Genomic DNA, 17718 nt, shown 5'->3' on the forward strand with positions numbered 1-17718 from the left:
CCCGCCCCCGTCTGTTCTATGGCCGGCCTGGCCTGGCCCCCGTCTGTTTTATGGCCGGCCTGGCCTGGCCCCGTCTGTTCTATGGCCGGCCTGGCCTGGCCGCACTGCCTGGGCAGTGGGGTGGCTGCTGCCCAGCCCTCAGCCTGCTCCCCACCTGGGCCACCCCACTGCACCCCTGCTGGCCCCGCCCCCTGACATGAAGCCCCGCCCCCTCTCCTGGCCACGCCTCCTCGTTCAGGAAGCCTCAGCCTGAGGCCCCGCCCCTAGTCCCTCCCCGCGGGGGCGGGTCTCGGCGTGCTGCGCCAGGGCCGGAAGCGGAAATGATGCGTTGGGTAATCATGGTGCCGCTGGGAGGTTGCCGCTGCCGCTGTTACCGGGCGCTTGGTGAGAGCGGGGCGCGCCCAGCCGGGGGCTGCGTCCGGGGCGGGGGCGGCCCGGGGCCCAGTGAGCGCGGCCGCTCCCCGGGCGGGGCTGTGGCGTCGCTCCGGGCCCCTGGATCTGGGCCTCTGGCTCCGGCCCGGCCCGCGCTGTCAGCCCGCTCGGGGTCAGCCTGCCGCCCGGGTGCCGCGCTGGGCGGCCCGGCCTGGGGCTAAGGTGGGGGCGGGGGCCTGGCCTCGCCTCAGCCCGGGACAGCGCCGAGCGCGGGGGCCTGGCCTCAGCCCGGGACGGGGGCGGGGTGCGTGTGCAGCGCCGAGCGCGGGGGCCTGGCCTCAGCCCGGGACAGCGCCGAGCACGGGGGCCTGGCCTCAGCCCGGGACGGGGGCGGGGGCTGGGTGAGTGTGCAGCGCCGAGCACAGGGGCCCGGCTCCAGCCCGGGACAGCGGCGGGGGCGGGGTGAGTGTGCAGCGCCGAGCACAGGGGCCCGGCTCCAGCCCGAGCTTTTCTGTCATGTCAAGAGCAGCCCCGTGCCCACCTGGCTCAGCGCTGGAGGGCCGGTGATAGGTGCACGCTGTTCCCTGCTTCGCTCTGACGCTTGGCTCCTGGGGGTGGTTTTTCAGGGCCTGTGGTTGGTGACGTATCATGTCCAGTAGTCATTTGTCTCCAGCCCGGCCCTGAGGTTCAAACATGTTAGCAAAGCTCATGCAGTTTCAGCGAGTGCAGCCCTAGGCAACAAGCAAGAGATGTCTGTGGAAGAGTAATGTGGTCTACTGCCCTGGGCATGTTTGCTCTCGGCTTGTTTTTATAAAATCTGGGAGACTTTTGCACAGAAACAATCCTGTTATAGTGTCATACTATAACCCATTCACCCTGGCACTTTATGTTGTAAAGAGCTGAAACTGTTTCTCTTGTAGTTGCACCTAGAGACCCCAGTCAGGAAATGGGGTCCTGCTGTGCTATGCACTGTTTAAACACAATAAAAAGACAGTCCTGCCCCAAAGAGATTCTTGCTTGTTTCATAATTTCAAGGCAGCTCTCCGACAATATACAGTAATTTGCATGTGGCTTTTAGTAGACTTAGGTACAAGAGGCCCAATCTCTGTGGAGGGATGTTTCTTCTTTCTCTAAAAGAGAACTATAGGCCCTTTTCAGGTTTCATACGATATATATATTAATAATTTAGAAGATTTGGAGCACTTTTGAAAGTATTTTCCTATATGAATTGAATAAAAACTTAACTGCACTATTTGTCTTGGTTTTCTGAAAGCAAGTCAAGGTTTCTGGAAGTAAGTTAATGGGGACAGGAAATATAAACTTGTTGAAGTTCACACCTTTGAGGGATTTAGGTGAAGTCCTTATCTAAATATTGATATTCTTATTCTTGTACTAATCTTGTTACAGATGAGTTGTTACATTTTAATTTCATGATCCTGCACTGAATTCTATTAAACCATGGGGGAAAATAGTCCTGATGGCAGCATTCATTACTATGAAGTGGAAGAAGATGAACTGACCCAAGATGATAAAATGATGAGGTTTGTGGACAAAAATGGTCTGGTTCCTTCATCATCTGGGACAATTTATGACAGGACAACTGTTCTAATTGAACAAGACCATGGGACATTAGAAGATGATGAGGATGAAGGACAATGTGGAGATCACTTGCCTTTTTTACCAGAGGGTCATGAAGAAGGATTTCATTTAATAGCAGATCATGAAGGAATGTCCCAGGGTTATGTGCAACATATTATTTCTCCAGATCAGATTCATTTGACTATAAATCCTGGTTCAACTCCCATGCCAAGAAATATCGAAGGAGCTACTCTCACTTTGCAATCTGAATGCCCAGAAACCAAGCGTAAAGAAGTAAGTGACCAACTATAATCGTAGAACTTTGCCCATCTTGAGAGCTGTTCATCTGATGATCTCAAAGCGCTTTGCAGATATTGTTGATTTTTTTTCCCCCAAGTGGTACTGAGAATTTAGCTGCACACTAAAGGAAAACATATGACTAACTCCACATAACTGTTTTGAAAATCTCAACCATTAGACTTAGCTTCACAGTAGCTCTATGGTTGTGTAGGTAAGTACATAAGTTGCCCAGGATCACACAGTGAGTCAGCAGCCAGAGTCAAGAACGTAATGTGTCAGTCCTGATTCACAGTCTCTCCTGCTCTCACTACGTAGACCATATGCTTTATTATATAACTGCTACTGTCTGAAGAGAACCCCAGCATGTTTCATGACAGTGCAGTAACCACTAAATATAGTAATAAAAGGTGACTAGAAAATAAGGACCATGATGATAGTGCATGTGCTTTAGTGGTCTTTCTTTCTAAATAGCTTGATTAGTCTTTCACAACTCTTAAAAATATTGCCAAAACTAAGCCTTTAAAATGGATATAAACTTTCTTAGCCTGGGGTGTACCAAGTTTGGCTTAGGAAAACTTCTGCATCCCAATTAAGTGTCAAATTCCAGCCGATTGTGATTTGAAATTTCTAAAATATTAAACCTTCATCACCCACACTGATTTGAAACAGAAGCTTGACATAACCTTAGTTATAGCATTATTACTGAGGTATTGTAATAAGCAGCAGCAGCAAGTAAAGTTTTAGGAAGTCACAATTGTACTTGATTAAAACGTGACATTTTGAACCAGCTTACTCATGTGAAATGGGTGGTTCTAGCAATAGAACACGATTTTCATAGTGAATTTTTGTTGTGTTGAAAGCAAAGTGGGTTCGAACAGACTTGGTTAAAAAAAATTTCTCCAAAAATAGTGAATTGTGTGTGGTGTCTTTAGTTGACTAGTATTAATATAATCTGTCAGCATTTCAGACTTTGGGCTAGTTCTGTAGTCCTTGCTCATGATGAATAAGGACTTACATGAGTATTTCCATTAAAGCCAATGGAACTACTTGTGTAACAGATACTCTCTGTGAGTAAGGGTTGCAGAATTGGGCCTTAGTTAGAATGGAATCTGAGTTTGAAAGCCTGAATAATTTAGTTTAGCAGGGGACCTTGATTGGCGTTCACTTGGCAAAGTGAAAGTGGTTCAATAGCAGCAGCAGTTACTTTCAGGTAAGAGATGGAATTTCTGGACTGGAAGGTCTCACCCAGCAAATCTGTTAGCCTAGGACTCAAATGGGATATTTCCTTTTCCAATTTTCAGTAGTGTTACTGGCTGCTGCACCTTGCCTTCCTCACCACTGCTTTATTGCTAAAATTTATTTTCATGTCATGCTACAGTTTTCCTTTGTCTTTTATAGGACACTCAACTTGCCACTTCCAGTGTCTGAGAATAGTGTTTTGTGTGTGAGCTAACTCAGTGTGGCTCCTTCTCCAAATGTGTAAAAAATGGGATTGTCCTCTATTACTTTGAGGTGTTTAAAAGGCTTGGAAGATTTTTTGTAATTGTCTTTTGTGCTTTGTTATACACTGTAAATTCAGGCAATGACTACTTCACTCTTTGTAGAGGAGTCAAGATGACTAGAGAACTAGTAGTAGGGTACAGTAAAAGTGAATCCTGGGGAAATGTGGTCTTATGTCTGCTTAATTTAAACACTTGACAACTAGTTGGGAGGAAAGAACTTTAAAGACTAAACACCCTTGCACCATCAATTAAGATCTGAAATAGCTATCACACTAGTTTTCTGGCCCTTACGAAATAGGGAAGATGACTTGATGTTGCTTATATTTGAGATAGAAGCAAAATAGAAACCCTTTATGAACATTCACAAAGTAGTAAAAGGGCTTAGCCCCAATTTCTTTAGTTTGGAGATCACCTTTAATTCTATTTTGTTACATCTCGTTCTACCTTTAGTACTACTTTCCCCATGAGAATAGCTAGTACTTACATCATCTTCCATCTTAGTTTCATAAGCTTCCTATTCACTGGTACTAGTTCACCCTGAACTCAGTTTAATCTTGTAATTTGTGCTCCCTGGGTTCTGAATTACTCAGCAGTCTGAACAATTTAGCTAGTTGGACAATGTTCCATCCCATATGCCATCAAGTTTTCTTCACCAATAAAGATAAACTTAACTTCCTCTTAGCCCCATCTCATATGTATGTGTAAAATTTAGGCTCCTTCTGGTTACCCTCCAAGGTTCTGCTATCCTTTCTTTGCAAAGAGAATACACAACATAGCTATTGCTATTGCCTTCTACAGAACTGATATTGCTTTGCGTTTGTGTTCTGCCATCTGTGGCTGTGTCCTAGTGCCATGTTTCATTTGTGCTGATGGCATCAAGCCTTTTTCTGGTAAACTCCATCTTTTCCTGCTCTATACTCTGCATGACAGCTTTATTTTAGATGTTTGGTCCCCTCTGCACAGACCTTTTATCTACAGTAAGCAGACGCCCTCTGTACTAAAAGATGTGTATTGCTTTGAGTATGATTGTATAGCTCCTTGTCTCGCTACTTATATATGCAGCCATGGACCAAGCGATTGTTAATAGCTTCTGGTAGTGCCCACAATCTTGCATAGTTCACAAGTATGTAAAACACTTTCATGTATTGCAGTAGTTAATGTAAAGATGATTCTCCTGCATGTGGAGGTTTTTGATGCAGCAGTTTGCACCCTAACTTCAGGACAAACTGCTTTACCAGGGATCCAATTTATTTTAGTGCTGATGTATATTAGTGGTAATGAGTGGTACTAAAGCTGGTAGTCCTGTTAGGAAAGATAATGTATCTTTTTCAGGCTAATAAAATTCACTTTCCTACCCTGTGTCTGTTTTTAATCCACCAGTCTACTTTACATGCCAGACCTTTCTGATGCTTTGTCTCAACCTATAACACAACTGTAAGATCAATTTTTTTAATTGCCGAGCAGATGTGTAACCTTTCTGCAAAGCTCAGCAAAGATACCTTGCATCAGCTGTCTTGCTGTTACAAAATCATGCTGTATGGTGTGTTTTAACTAGGGTGACCAGATGTCCCAATTTTATAGGGACAGTCCCGATTTTGGGGTCTCTTTCTTATATAGGCTGCTATTACCCCCCACCCCATCCCGATTTTTCACACTTGCTGTCTGGTCATCCTAGTTTTAACTAATACAAAATTGCTATTGCCTTCTCTGCACAATGATTCTCCTCTCCCATGGATGCTAGATTTTCCAGTTCTTTATCTTGTCATGGAGAAGCATTTTAAAAATGCTAAAACTTTGCAAAATTCTGTCCTCACTTTCCTGAAAGCTGGTGCATGACTGTTATCTAGGCCTGGGATACTTTTCATTTTAAACATGTCCAGTGTTTTCTTTACCTTTTCTCTGTCTCTATGCTGTCCTGTACTAGACCAAGGAATAAGAAATAAACCTCCATATCTGGCTGATAGTGTTTCCCCTTTCCATCCAGTTACCCCACTGACATTCCTTTGCAGATGTTTGTACCCACTCATAAGAGGCCCTCCAGTACATGTTTCTGCTTGTGGCCTTCTACAGAACTGAGTGAGTAATCCCTGTAGGCTCCTGTGAGTAGACAGTATCCAGTTAAATAAGCAGAAGTAATGTCTTAGAATGAATCTGTTCTAGAAAACCCTGTGCAGCAATTCTCAGATGGTCTGTGGGCATGGTGCTGGCTCCTCCTTGTTTTCAGCTGCATGAAGGACAGCTAAAATTCATAGAATTATAGAAATGTAGGGCTGGCAGAGACCTTGAGAGGTCATATTGTCCTTTCCTTGTGCTGAGACAGCCCTGGGTGTACCTAGACATTCACTGACAGGTGTTTGTCTAAACTGTTCTTAAAAACCGCCAATGACGGGGGTATAGAATCGTGGACTATTTTACTCTTCCTTTTCCATGAGCAGTTGCTGCAGGCAAGGGCATGTCTTTGTAAAGCACGTTAGATTGGAGGTGGTGAGGGCTTGCAGAATGGTCTCCGCTGCTAGGGAGAAGTAGTTGAAAAAGGGAGAGGTTTAGTCTGTGGTGCTGAGAGTTGAAGGCCGTAGGTCTCCTCCAACCCCATAATGGCTGCTGTGTGACACCAAAGAGCTATCCGTTGCCCTCCTGTTGTAAATGCCAAGGCTGCTTTTCTTACTGTGGCAATGCATGCTTTTGATTCTTTCACTTCTGTCTATGCAATCTCTCTCTCTCCTTCCATGACCCACCCTCCCCTGCTGCTTTTTGTAGTTAAATATTTCCATGCTATTCAGAATTCTTCAGTGTGTGGTGCTTTTCCTAACCACCCCTTTCCCTAGACTCTAGAGTTATTGTGCTACCAGCAGTTGGTAACTGCCCGTCCTCCTTTGATTTAATGCGTGTGATTCCTAAAAGGTTTGTATCCACAAAAACAACGAGGAGTCCGGTGGCACCTTGAAGACTAACAGATTTATTTGGGCATAAGCTTTCGTGGGTTAAAAAAACCAGAAGTGGGTTTTTTTACCCACGAAAGCTTATGCTCAAATAAATCTGTTAGTCTTTAAGGTGCCACCGGATTCCTCGTTGTGTTTTTCTAAAAGGTCTGTCTCGTTTTCACACTTTGGTACCACTTGTATAGTTTAGCATGGCATTCAGGGCTCATGGACTTTGAAAAGCAGGTGTTCATAGAACTATAGAAATATAGGACTAGGAGAGACGTCGAAGTCATCAAATCCTGTCCCCTGCGTTGAGGCAGAACCAAGTAAATCTAGACCATCTCTGACTGGTGTTTGTCCAGCCTATTCTTAAAAACTTCTAATGGTGAGGAGTCCACGACCTCTGTTGGAAGCTATTCCAGACCTTAGCTACCCTTATAGGGAGAAAACTTTTTTAAATATCTAACCTAAATCTCCCTTGCGGCAGATTGACCATTACTACTTGTCGGACCTTTAGTGGACATGAAGAACAATTGATCATTGTCCTCTTTATAACAGCCCTTAACAGATTTGAAGCCTGTTATCAGGTCCCTCCTCAACTGTCTTTTCTCAAGACTTAAACATGCCCAGTTTTTTTTTAAACCTTTCCTCACAGGTCAGGTTTTCTAAACCTTTGATCATTTTTGTTGCTGTCCTCTGGATTCTCTCCAGTTTGTCCACATTCTTAAAGTGTGGTGCCCAGAATTAGACACCGGCCTCACTACTGCCAACTAAAGTGGGACAATGTCGTCTTACATATGACACCCTATACGCCTTATTTGCAGCTGCATTATAGTGTTGACTCATATTCAGTTTGTTGTCCACTGTAACTCCAGATCCTCTGCAACAGTATGACCACCTAGCCAGTTATTCCCCATTTAAGTACTTTGCCTTGTCTTTATTGAATTTAATCTTGCTGAGTTTGGATCAATTCTCCAGTATGTCAAGATCAGTTTGAATTCTAATCCTGTCCTTCAGAGTGTTTAGAAGTTCTCCAGGCTTGGTGTCATCTTTTACTCTCCACTCTATTGAATTGTCCTGGACCTAGGACTGACCATTACATACACCCTCCCACTATGACAGTGAACCACTGATAAGTACTCTTTGAGTAGAGTCTTTCAACCTGTTGTGCACCCACCTTATGGTAATCTCCTGTAGACCACATTTTCCTAGTTTGCTTATGAGAATGTCATGCGGGACTGTGTCAAAAGCCTTACTAATCCTTCTCTAACCTTAACCGATGTTACTCTATTCCTTTAATACGAAAGGGTTAGGACAGCCTCTCCCTGTGTAGCTTGCTTCCACAGTAAATTTGCCCAACATTAAAATACATTTGAACTCCAGATACTATATAAGTGACCCCCATTCCAATTTTTAATTGAAACTTCTATGCACAGAATTTCGCTTTTCCTACAGCCTTCATTTTAGTTGGGAGATTCACTAAGCTTCCCTAACTCCCTCTCTGGACCATAGCAGCACTTCAGAATCACTGTCACTTGTGTTCTCAAGCTGGCAGTGGGGTCTAGACAATTAGAAATGAATATGGTTCTAAAGGCACAAAAATAAATCTTGTGCTGTAGGTACAGATGTAAATTAAGGCCTGTTTTTAGACTGAAGTTCTCCAGTCCCCCATTAATCCAATATGAAGATGAGTCTTTGTGGGAATTTAATAGAATGCTAGAAAAACTTACCTCCTTTTCACAAAGCAGCTTAAATTATTACAATCACATCCTAGCACTAAGGAGACAGGATTCAAACCCCATGTTGGTCACCGTGGAAAACAAAAAAATCAGTTACTTTCCTACTTACGTGATTACTCTTCCCCTGGCAGCTAGCTTCTGTATTATAGCATATTTTTATTTGTTGGTGTGCATGAAGCTCTTGTATATGTAATTTGCTTTAAGATACTGTAATGACCAGGATCTATCAGCTCTTCAAAGGAAGGTGAAATTAAATGTATAATTCTTTCTTTCCTCCCTAGTGTAAAATGCTACTATTGTATCAACAAGAGACTCTGGAATGAATGAGAATTGTGACAACTGTAATTTATATGTATATATAAATAAAAACAGGAGAAAAGGAATTAAATACCAACCAACAAAACGTGTTCCTAATCCCAAACACAATTATTATAACACCAAGGGGTTTAGTGCAAACTGTGCCCCACTTTACTGCCATCAAATCTTCTGCATGTTGCTTGCTGTAAACAGGCTTAAAAAGGCCCCGGGCCTCTGCCTTCACTTACATGTGTCCGTAGTGCCAGCCTCTCCCCTGTAGCTTGTATTCATAGGAGGCAGGTCACCAATACCTGGCAGGGGAGAGATGTCAGCTGGCCTTTTGCTTTTGCATTGGCACTTAATAATCCTTGTACTGGCAAAGAGCTGTGCAGTGTATAAAAGGGAAAACATTCGCTGCCCCCAAAGATGGACAAGCTAAAATACAGGCACCTGGGAGATCCAAAGGTGGGGATGTAATTTTGGGGGGGGGGGGGGGGAAATGTCTTGTGGGGTTTTTTAATGTTGCCCTTCAAATCCTCCTCTTCATTTCTAGTGAAAGGGGCCTCACTGCTGAGCTGGCCCCATGTAGCACTAGCATAGGGCCAAAATGTGTGCTCTGTACACACTCTCATTGGGAGTGGTGTGGGATTGCGCTGCCCCAGTGGAGGCTTTGAGTTGGCTGGTGCCTATGGTTCAATAGGCCCTGTGTCCATAGTGAATGTTGGCTTTGCTGTCATCACCCAAGTGTCTCGCTTTCCATAGGTGACCTTTCAAACAGGCAGGTCTTGAGCTTGTGCCTAAATGCCCTTAATGGAAACCAAGGGTCAGAGTGGCCATGTTTGTAAGGCTCAGCGCTGCAGGTCCCTGGGTGCTGAATTATCCAGCTGGCAGAGCCCTCTGAAAGGAGGGAAACCAAGAACACTTTCAAACGTGGCCCCTAGTTTTAATGGGTGGATGTGTCATTTTTTAGGTGCCCAGCTTGAGACACCCATGATATTTTAGAGGTGCTGAACACCTACAGCTCCCAGTGATCTCCATAGGCATTCTGGGCACTCTGTCTCTGAAAAATCAGTCCTCGTGTATCTCTTGCAGGACAATTGAAACCTGATGCTTGCAAAATCTGTGGTCACTTTTGAATATGGTAGGCTTAGTGGCTAGCCCAGGGATTGGCAACCTTTGGCACGTGGCCCGCCAGGGTAAGCACCCTGGCGGGCTGGGCCAGTTTGTTTACCTGCTGCAGGTTTGGCTGATCGTGGCTCCCACTGGGCACGGTTCGCAGCTCCAGGCCAATGGGGGCTGTGGGAAGTGGCACAGGCCGAGGGATGTGCCAGCCGCCACTTCCCGCCGCCCCCATTGGCTGAGAACAACGAACCGCGGACAGTGGGAGCCGCGATCAGCCGAACCTGCGGACACAGCAGGTAAACAGCCCGGCCTCCCAAGGTGCTTACCCGGGGGGACTGCATGCCAAAGGTTGCCGATCCCTGGGCTAGAGTCTTGTCTTTTCTTTAACAATATTAGTAAATATTATTACATAAAATCTCACGCCTTTCCATCCTGCTTTCCATACATCCATGCAGCACACGGAGGGACCATTTTGTTTGGCAAAATACAGGTCTGGTTCAAAGAACAGTTTGGGGACGATATGTTTAGTTCTCAAACTGTCAAAGAAATAGATCTGTTTAATAGCTGTAGTAGAGAGAGGTTCTGAATGTTTCTGAATCTAATGCTGGAGTCTGTAGGAAAATCCAGCTTCTAAAATCCAATTGGGATTTTCAAAGTTTCTCAGCAATGGCCTAAATGCTCTCATTGCATGCAGTAATAAGACTCTCCCTGATTCAGTGGGAGCAGAGTTAGGCCAGTGCTGCATGTTTTTGAAAACCCCACCCCAAACTTCTGTTTAAAACAACTAATACAATTTCCAGAAAATCAACACACTGCGTGTAACAAGCTCTTTCCTAACTCTATTGCCCCCTTTGCATAAGGGGCACCATTGACAGAATCTTTTTTAAGCAGAGACTAATTTTAATTTTGTCTCTCTGATTGTTCCTAATATTGTATATAGACGTTCTGAAAGGTGGAGGGGAGGGAGTGTATGCCCTAATTCTGCTTGTGTATGAATCTGCTTCAAATCTACTTCCTTTTCTGATGATAAAGATTTTTAACACATCAAAGTGATGTTTTTAAAAGGGCAGAGGGAGGTACCATAAACATTACATGAGAATGTCAAGCTCATCTCCAACTACAGACTAGCAAAAGGGCTTTTACAGAAAAGAGCCCCTACCTACTGTACTGAAGACTCACTGCTCATTCAATTTATACCAAATACAATGCAAAGCATTAACCAGATGCTTCCATTCCTGGCAGAACTACAAGGGGCTTTCAGTAGGTTCTTGACCAGATGTGCTATTGGTGAAGTATTCTTGGTGCTGATATTGTGCTGTATGTCACATTCACCTAACTTCCAGTGTTTGTCATCTTGCATCATTTTAAGCAGCACCAAAATACATTTACCGCCTGATAACATACTCAGAAATCTGTCCCTGCTCCCTTCTCCTTCCTTCTTAAACCCCAGTGACACTGAAGAATGCTGATTCTCAAATATTCTTGCATTTATCTACTCTAGTAAAGAAAAGGGGTAGGGAGGAGTGATGAATCACTGAGAGGATTAAAGTTTTTCTCTTGTCTTTCCCAGGATTTTAGGGAAAGGAAGCAGCTAGCGTGGTCTCAGGCCATGCTGTCTGGCCTAAGAGAAAAGGCTTTCAAAAATTTGTTAGGAGACCATGAGTTTGCAATGCACATACAGTCCTTGTGTCCACCCATAACAGCCATCCTAAGTGTTCTACATGTGCTGGTTGTGATACCTGGAATCTACATGAATCCAACTGAATTGGCGAAATCTGTATTGGTTTCTCCCCAGTGTGGACAGGGAGCTATAAGTGGTGTGGCTGTACTGGTTCAGCCAGTCTCCAAATTTCATTGCACAGTTCGGTACCTTGTATTTGGAAATTACCCCAAAGCCTCTTCTCATAGCAATAGTACTGGGTGCTTTAGGAAAAGTAGCACTCTGGGAAATATAAGGAGGTTTCTGGCTTGTGTCCTTCCCTTCCTATATCCAGTGATTAAACTAATCTTCAAAGAAAAAGCAGCAAGTTCTTCCTTCTGGCTTTGCTCTCTCTTTATAAATGTTTCTAAACCTCTATATTTCCACTTGCCAGTCACCCACTCCTCACTGGGGCTCTGGACTCATTTTGCGACTGATGGGAGTTCTCAGCCATTGAATTCAAATTAAAGCTATCCATCTAATAATTACCATTGAAGAGAAATCCAGTCTAGCATAGCAAATTGATGATTTATGCCATGTGGAGCGAGAGTCCAATTCAATGAAACATTCTGACTTCCATACTATGTAAGCCTCTAATGCACCCTCTCCCTGTTTGGTGCCGAAGCTTGGCAGAATTTCTATCAAATCTAGTCCGACATGAGTCAGGTGATCCAAGCAGCTGGTTGGGAATTCTGGGTTACTTGCCTAGCGCCTTAAAGCTCCATGTTTATAATCTCACTTTGGTTCACAAAACAATCTGCGTGGTAAGAATTAAAAGCTTTTGTATTGGCATGAGTTTCTTTCCAGTTATATCTCTGCAAACCTTTGCTTTGTTGCTTTGTTGAGCTGATATTCCCAGTTAGTGTGGTGTCTTTGGGCAGTATCATTACATTATATATATGCAAAGAAAATGCCCCAATTTTACTGTGTTGCTGGTATAAATTATATTGATATGTTAAAAAAAAAATGCAGACTAGAGGGAACAAAGCAATCTATAATCCACAATAATTTGAAAGAGATCCTCTACTCGCTGTCAGTGTATTGGAGCAGCACAGTGCAGAGTTATGCCTCTAGGGCCTGGTCTTGTATTCCTTATTGGGGGAAGTTGGTGTGCCTTTGGAATTTGTACGGATTGCAGGGCTGCTCTTTATGGACTTGTTAATGTGTGTTTGAAACTATTCAATTATCTTGGTCAACAGCTGAATATTTTGAATTTAAATTCAGACACTCTTTTTTTTTTTTTTTTAATTAAAAATGAGCGAGAAAGAGAGAGAGCATAGAGCAATATATCATTAGACTCGTAGTCCTGTGAAATGCTGAGCAACTATACTTCACACTGTGCAGGTCTGTGGAAGTTAAGGGGGTTCAGCACTTTGGTGGATCAGGTTAGAAAAGTATGTATCTGTCTGCCACTTCCTCTAAACATACCAGCGCAGTCGAATGCCCGTTGCTAAAGGCTAAGTTTATTAATTTGGAATGCATATGGGGACTTAGACCTTCACTTTGATTTATTATCCCACTAGACTCATGTTCCTATACTAGTTAAACTCTGAAAACTTCTGTTTCTGTAGATTTGCCTGAATTTTTCCCCATAACACAATAGGAGGGCAAAGTAATTTGATACTTCATCTGTTAATTAAAAAAAATACATAGGTATCATTCTGGGATCAGAAGCCAGCTTATTGTCTTTAATTAGAGCAAAGGCCTAGCTATTCACACGAGGCAACGAACCCTATCAGAGCCCATGCTGTGGATTAGATCCCAGAAGTGCTAGAGATTTGTTTCAGCTGAACTGTACGTTTTGTAGACTTAAACTCTACAGCATTTTTCTCATAGGTTAAGAGATACCAGTGCACCTTTGAGGGCTGCCCTCGCACCTACAGCACTGCTGGGAATCTGCGCACTCATCAGAAGACACATCGTGGGGAATACACATTTGTCTGCAATCAACAAGGTTGTGGCAAGGCCTTCCTTACCTCCTATAGTCTCAAAATTCATGTCCGAGTGCACACTAAGGAAAAGCCGTTTGAGTGTGATGTGCAGGGCTGCGAAAAGGCATTCAATACACTGTACAGGTAAGAGCTCTGTTGTCTTGCATGGCAGATGGTTACCATTGTTTTTCATATCAAATTCAGTTCTTGTTTGAGCACCCTGGCTGCAGTTTTTGGGAGTGGATCCTTCTCCCAGCTCCAGACCCAATCCTGCTATAGAATCTCAAATCCACCTAAAGATCCTCTTCCATCAAAACCAAGAACTGGGAGAGCAGCATTTGTGACATTATCATTAATTATTTGTGTTGCAGTAGAAGTAGTTGTGTGGTCCCCTTTGTGCTCAGCATTGTTCAAACACCTAGCGCTTTCGTACTGCACTCCTTTATAAACAGTCTTAGTCTATCAGGTGCCACAGGACTCTGTCGCTTTATAAACACTGATATTGATAAATTTAATGAACAAACAGAATTTGTTAAGCCTTTGAACCTGTCTTGTGGTCCTTGTTATATGGCTCATTAGTCTTGCTGTGCTGCATGTGGTAAGAGGGATTTCTCTGGAATGCTTTGCAGGTTGAAAGCGCATCAGAGGCTTCACACAGGAAAAACGTTTAACTGTGAAAGCGAAGGCTGCAGTAAATACTTCACAACACTCAGCGATCTGAGGAAGCACATTCGAACACACACAGGAGAAAAGCCATTTAGGTAAGTCGCTAGAGGGCAGTTTCCCCTCTTCTGTGGGGAGAATGGCAAGTGAGTTTGGTAACTGACAGTCTGTGCGAATCAGTGGAGTGACTACAAAGAGGAGGCTTGTTGTAAGGATCTAGAGACAAACTGCATGAAATATTTTCACTTTTAGTCCAGTGAGGGAAGCTAGATACACGAGCATATCTGTACTGCCGCTTTTTCGGTTGGCGAGAAGAGGACGGCGTTGCAGTTGCTTGCACCAAATTACTCTGTTGCCAAATAGATCAGGCTGGCCAAGCTGCTATGAGGAGCAGCACATCTACAAAATCTGTTGTTTTTTCCCTGCTATGGTGGAAAGTGTAATCCATAAAAAATGGTGATCGCAATAAATGGCTTTGTTTACTCTTTTATATTTTGCTGTCACATTGTAATCTGTGCAGTATGTGTAGCCAGATACCACCCAATAGCTACTATTAACAGAGTTTAAATCTGGAGCATCCTGCAATTCAGTCAAGCACCCAATGGGAAGCATGACTTCGCATTATACCTGATATATCCAAGAAGTCTGCTGCTAACTTTTCTCTGTTTGGTGCTTCACTCAGGTGTGATCATGACGGCTGTGGAAAGGCTTTTGCTGCAAGCCACCACCTTAAAACACATGTTAGGACACATACTGGTAAGTCTGGAGGGATCTCTTCTCTAACTGAGCCTCTTTTGTTTATACAAACTTTCATAAGCCTAATAATGCTTATACCTGTAGTCTACAGAGCAGGACAGCAAGGGCATTTAATGGCATGATCTGCCTTTCAGGTTTCAGTTGTTTATTTGTTTTATTTATTCAGATGTAAGGAACAATAAAAAAGATGTCAAGGCACCTTGACATTTAATCTTTCAACATCATAATCCAGCAGCATTTAATAAAAACAAACTTTCAGATGGGAACAAATTAACTCAACTCAGCCAGCCAGTGAATCCACTACAAAAGACATCTTTCCAGTTCCTGTTGTCTCCTAGAACAAATTCTCAACCTTCTCCAGAAACCATAGCAAATAAACCAGTACTGTACCAAAAGTGGTGAGCAATTAATAATTCAGTTAATATTTTAATTAGCTGCCTTTCTTGTTTCCTATCTCAGGGTAGTGAACAATAGAAAAATATCCCTTCAATTTAAATTTGGCAGCTATTGAATTTCACCAGCACACCTCACAAATGCAGCAATAATGACGTGTAAAACTTAAATATTCACCAACTCACTTGACAAATTTGGAAACTTCTATTTCTAAGGCTATTATGCTGCACCCAGGAAGTGACACTAAAGCTGTTAGTAGGCTGTTCAGACGTTCCCACAGGTCCTACATTCATTATTTACTCTTTTCAGCATAACATTGAGTGTGAGGTTCCTTATATGGTGGAATTCACCTTGGACCATTGTAATGTGGGTATGTTATGGAAATTCTCCCTGAGAGTTGCTGTTGCAAGCTTGTCTCTATGCAGCAACCTGTACAAGACATTCAAACTTGAGTATGTCTTTATGGGAGGCGATGTCCCTCTTTTCTTACCGAGTTATGGGTGGTTGTGATAATTGGGCCTACAGATTTACCCTAATTTTGAACTCAACTGCAAAAAATGTGTGTAAGTTCATAATATCGTCACAATAACCTATAACAACAAACGTTGATGGGAAAAGGTAGGAAAGGGAGACAGACTGAGTTAGCCCAAACAAAAAGGCCTAATATAATTCAAGGACTGGGTTAAAATGATGCATTGTAAACAAGAAGAGTGTGGAACCTTATTTTGGCTAGTAGGTCCAATTGGTGGACAAAATAACAAGGGGATGCTTTATTCCACGCATCACTCCCTTTTTGAGTCCTTAAAGAAAGAGACTTTGGGGTGAGAAATTGGCTATTGGAGCGAGTGTCACCGTAATGCCTGTGATCCATGTTAAAAGCAACAGAGAGTCCTCTGGCACCTTATAGACTAACAGATGTATTGGAGCATAAGCTTTCGTGGGTCAATACTCACTTTGTCAGATGCATGATACCCCTCTGATACTTGTGATCCATGTTTTCTGCTGAAGTCCTGGACCACCTCCATCCTAAACTTGAGAGATGTCCTGACCAGACTGGGCCTGAGAGAGGGGTATCCAGATGACATCTTCAGCATTTGTGGCTAAAGGCCAAACATCACCTGGGATGTGAGACTCCTCTGCCTGTTCCTTCCCCCACCTTATTTTTTTTCTTTCCTATGTCTATCCTTTTGTCTTCTGTTTAATAAAAGTCTGGCTTAGCCACCCAGGACTGTATATTTTGCAACACTGCTGTGAGCCCGTGATCAGAAAAAGGCAGCTAAATGCAATATGCTAAACAGCCTGATGCTGATACAAACTTGCCAGGTCTTAGAGAGGCTGGTAAGATCGTGTGCTATGCCTGTTTTTCAGCAATGAAATTGCAAGTGAAAGTCAACATCAAAGACAAAATCTGTATTTTCTGTTCTTTTCGTTCCCCTTTTATATGTGTTTGTCTTGTTATGTCTTCTAGGAAACGGAATTGAACTTTAACAGCAGCAGCAATAACAACAGCTCCAGCCCATTTCAACTAACTTCTTCTTTTTTCCCAAAAGGACAGTTATTATCCTCTTTGCTATCTCAGAGACTGTCAAACGGGGGTTTTTCCTTCTAGAAACTCTCTCCAGCTAAAGGGAAAGGGAACAAGGGATGTTGTTAAAATGAAAGCCTTACTTTATGTTTCATATGCTTTAACTGTTTTCCATTATTTTCTGTATCTTTAATAAAATGTTACAAAGGATTGTTAATGGTGTGTTTGCCATGGGAGGACTGAACAGGCAGAGGTCTCTTTATACCAAACCTTGTTTAAAACTATTCAGTGTTGGACAGTGACTGGGTTATGTTAACACCTTTGGCCTATATATTACATCTAAAGTAATACAACGGTGGTTGAAGTGAGATGTACAGAGTGGTGGGAGAAGAGCTGAAGCAGTTAGAGCACTTTCTTGCCAGCTTACCGGTTTCTTTTCCCATATTTTAACTAGTGCCATATCTTGGAGGATGATTCTGACTTAAGCAAAATGGCGTATTGTAAAGAGATGTCTAAACTTTCGTACAAATCAGTGTGGTGTTTTGTGCTTCTTGTAGGAGAGAGACCCTTCTTCTGTCCCAGTAATGGCTGTGAGAAGACTTTTAGTACTCAGTATAGTCTCAAGAGTCACATGAAAGGTCACGAGAAAGGACACTTATATAATGCACTTCCCAGTAACAACGTATCTGAGGTCAGTAGCTTTCTCTTTTTTTCTTTAGCGCTTTTGTGGTAGATTGGAACAAAACCATATTTTGGGGAGAAGTTCCTGAGGCAATAAAGTGTGTGCAACATTGTGCTAAGCGTATTCGGTGCACCGCTCCCACTGGAAATTGGTGGGATTTTGGTGCTTAGCTCCTTCAGGCACCTCTGAAATTCCCAGCCTTAAACTTCAAAATAGATTGTGCCTTATCAAGGAACAT

The 17718-nt window shown here is 43.2% G+C and overlaps 1 protein-coding gene across 2 annotated transcripts in view; it reads left to right on the forward strand.

Annotated features, from left to right (window-relative positions):
- Positions 1-300: 300 nt before the first annotated feature.
- The window catches only part of MTF1 (metal regulatory transcription factor 1), a 30762-nt gene continuing 13344 nt past the window's right edge, over positions 301-17718 (forward strand). For both annotated transcript variants that reach the window (XM_034754003.1, XM_034754005.1), the window contains exons 1-6: positions 301-384; positions 1780-2244; positions 13367-13605; positions 14091-14222; positions 14807-14880; positions 17356-17489. In XM_034754003.1, coding sequence (XP_034609894.1) covers positions 1831-2244; positions 13367-13605; positions 14091-14222; positions 14807-14880; positions 17356-17489 — 993 coding nt within the window. In that variant the 5' untranslated portion in view covers positions 301-384; positions 1780-1830. The remainder of the gene's footprint in view (positions 385-1779; positions 2245-13366; positions 13606-14090; positions 14223-14806; positions 14881-17355; positions 17490-17718) is intronic.

The sequence above is a fragment of the Trachemys scripta genome, chromosome 20 (assembly GCF_013100865.1).
Source record: "Trachemys scripta elegans isolate TJP31775 chromosome 20, CAS_Tse_1.0, whole genome shotgun sequence".
Taxonomy (NCBI): Eukaryota; Metazoa; Chordata; order Testudines; family Emydidae; genus Trachemys; species Trachemys scripta.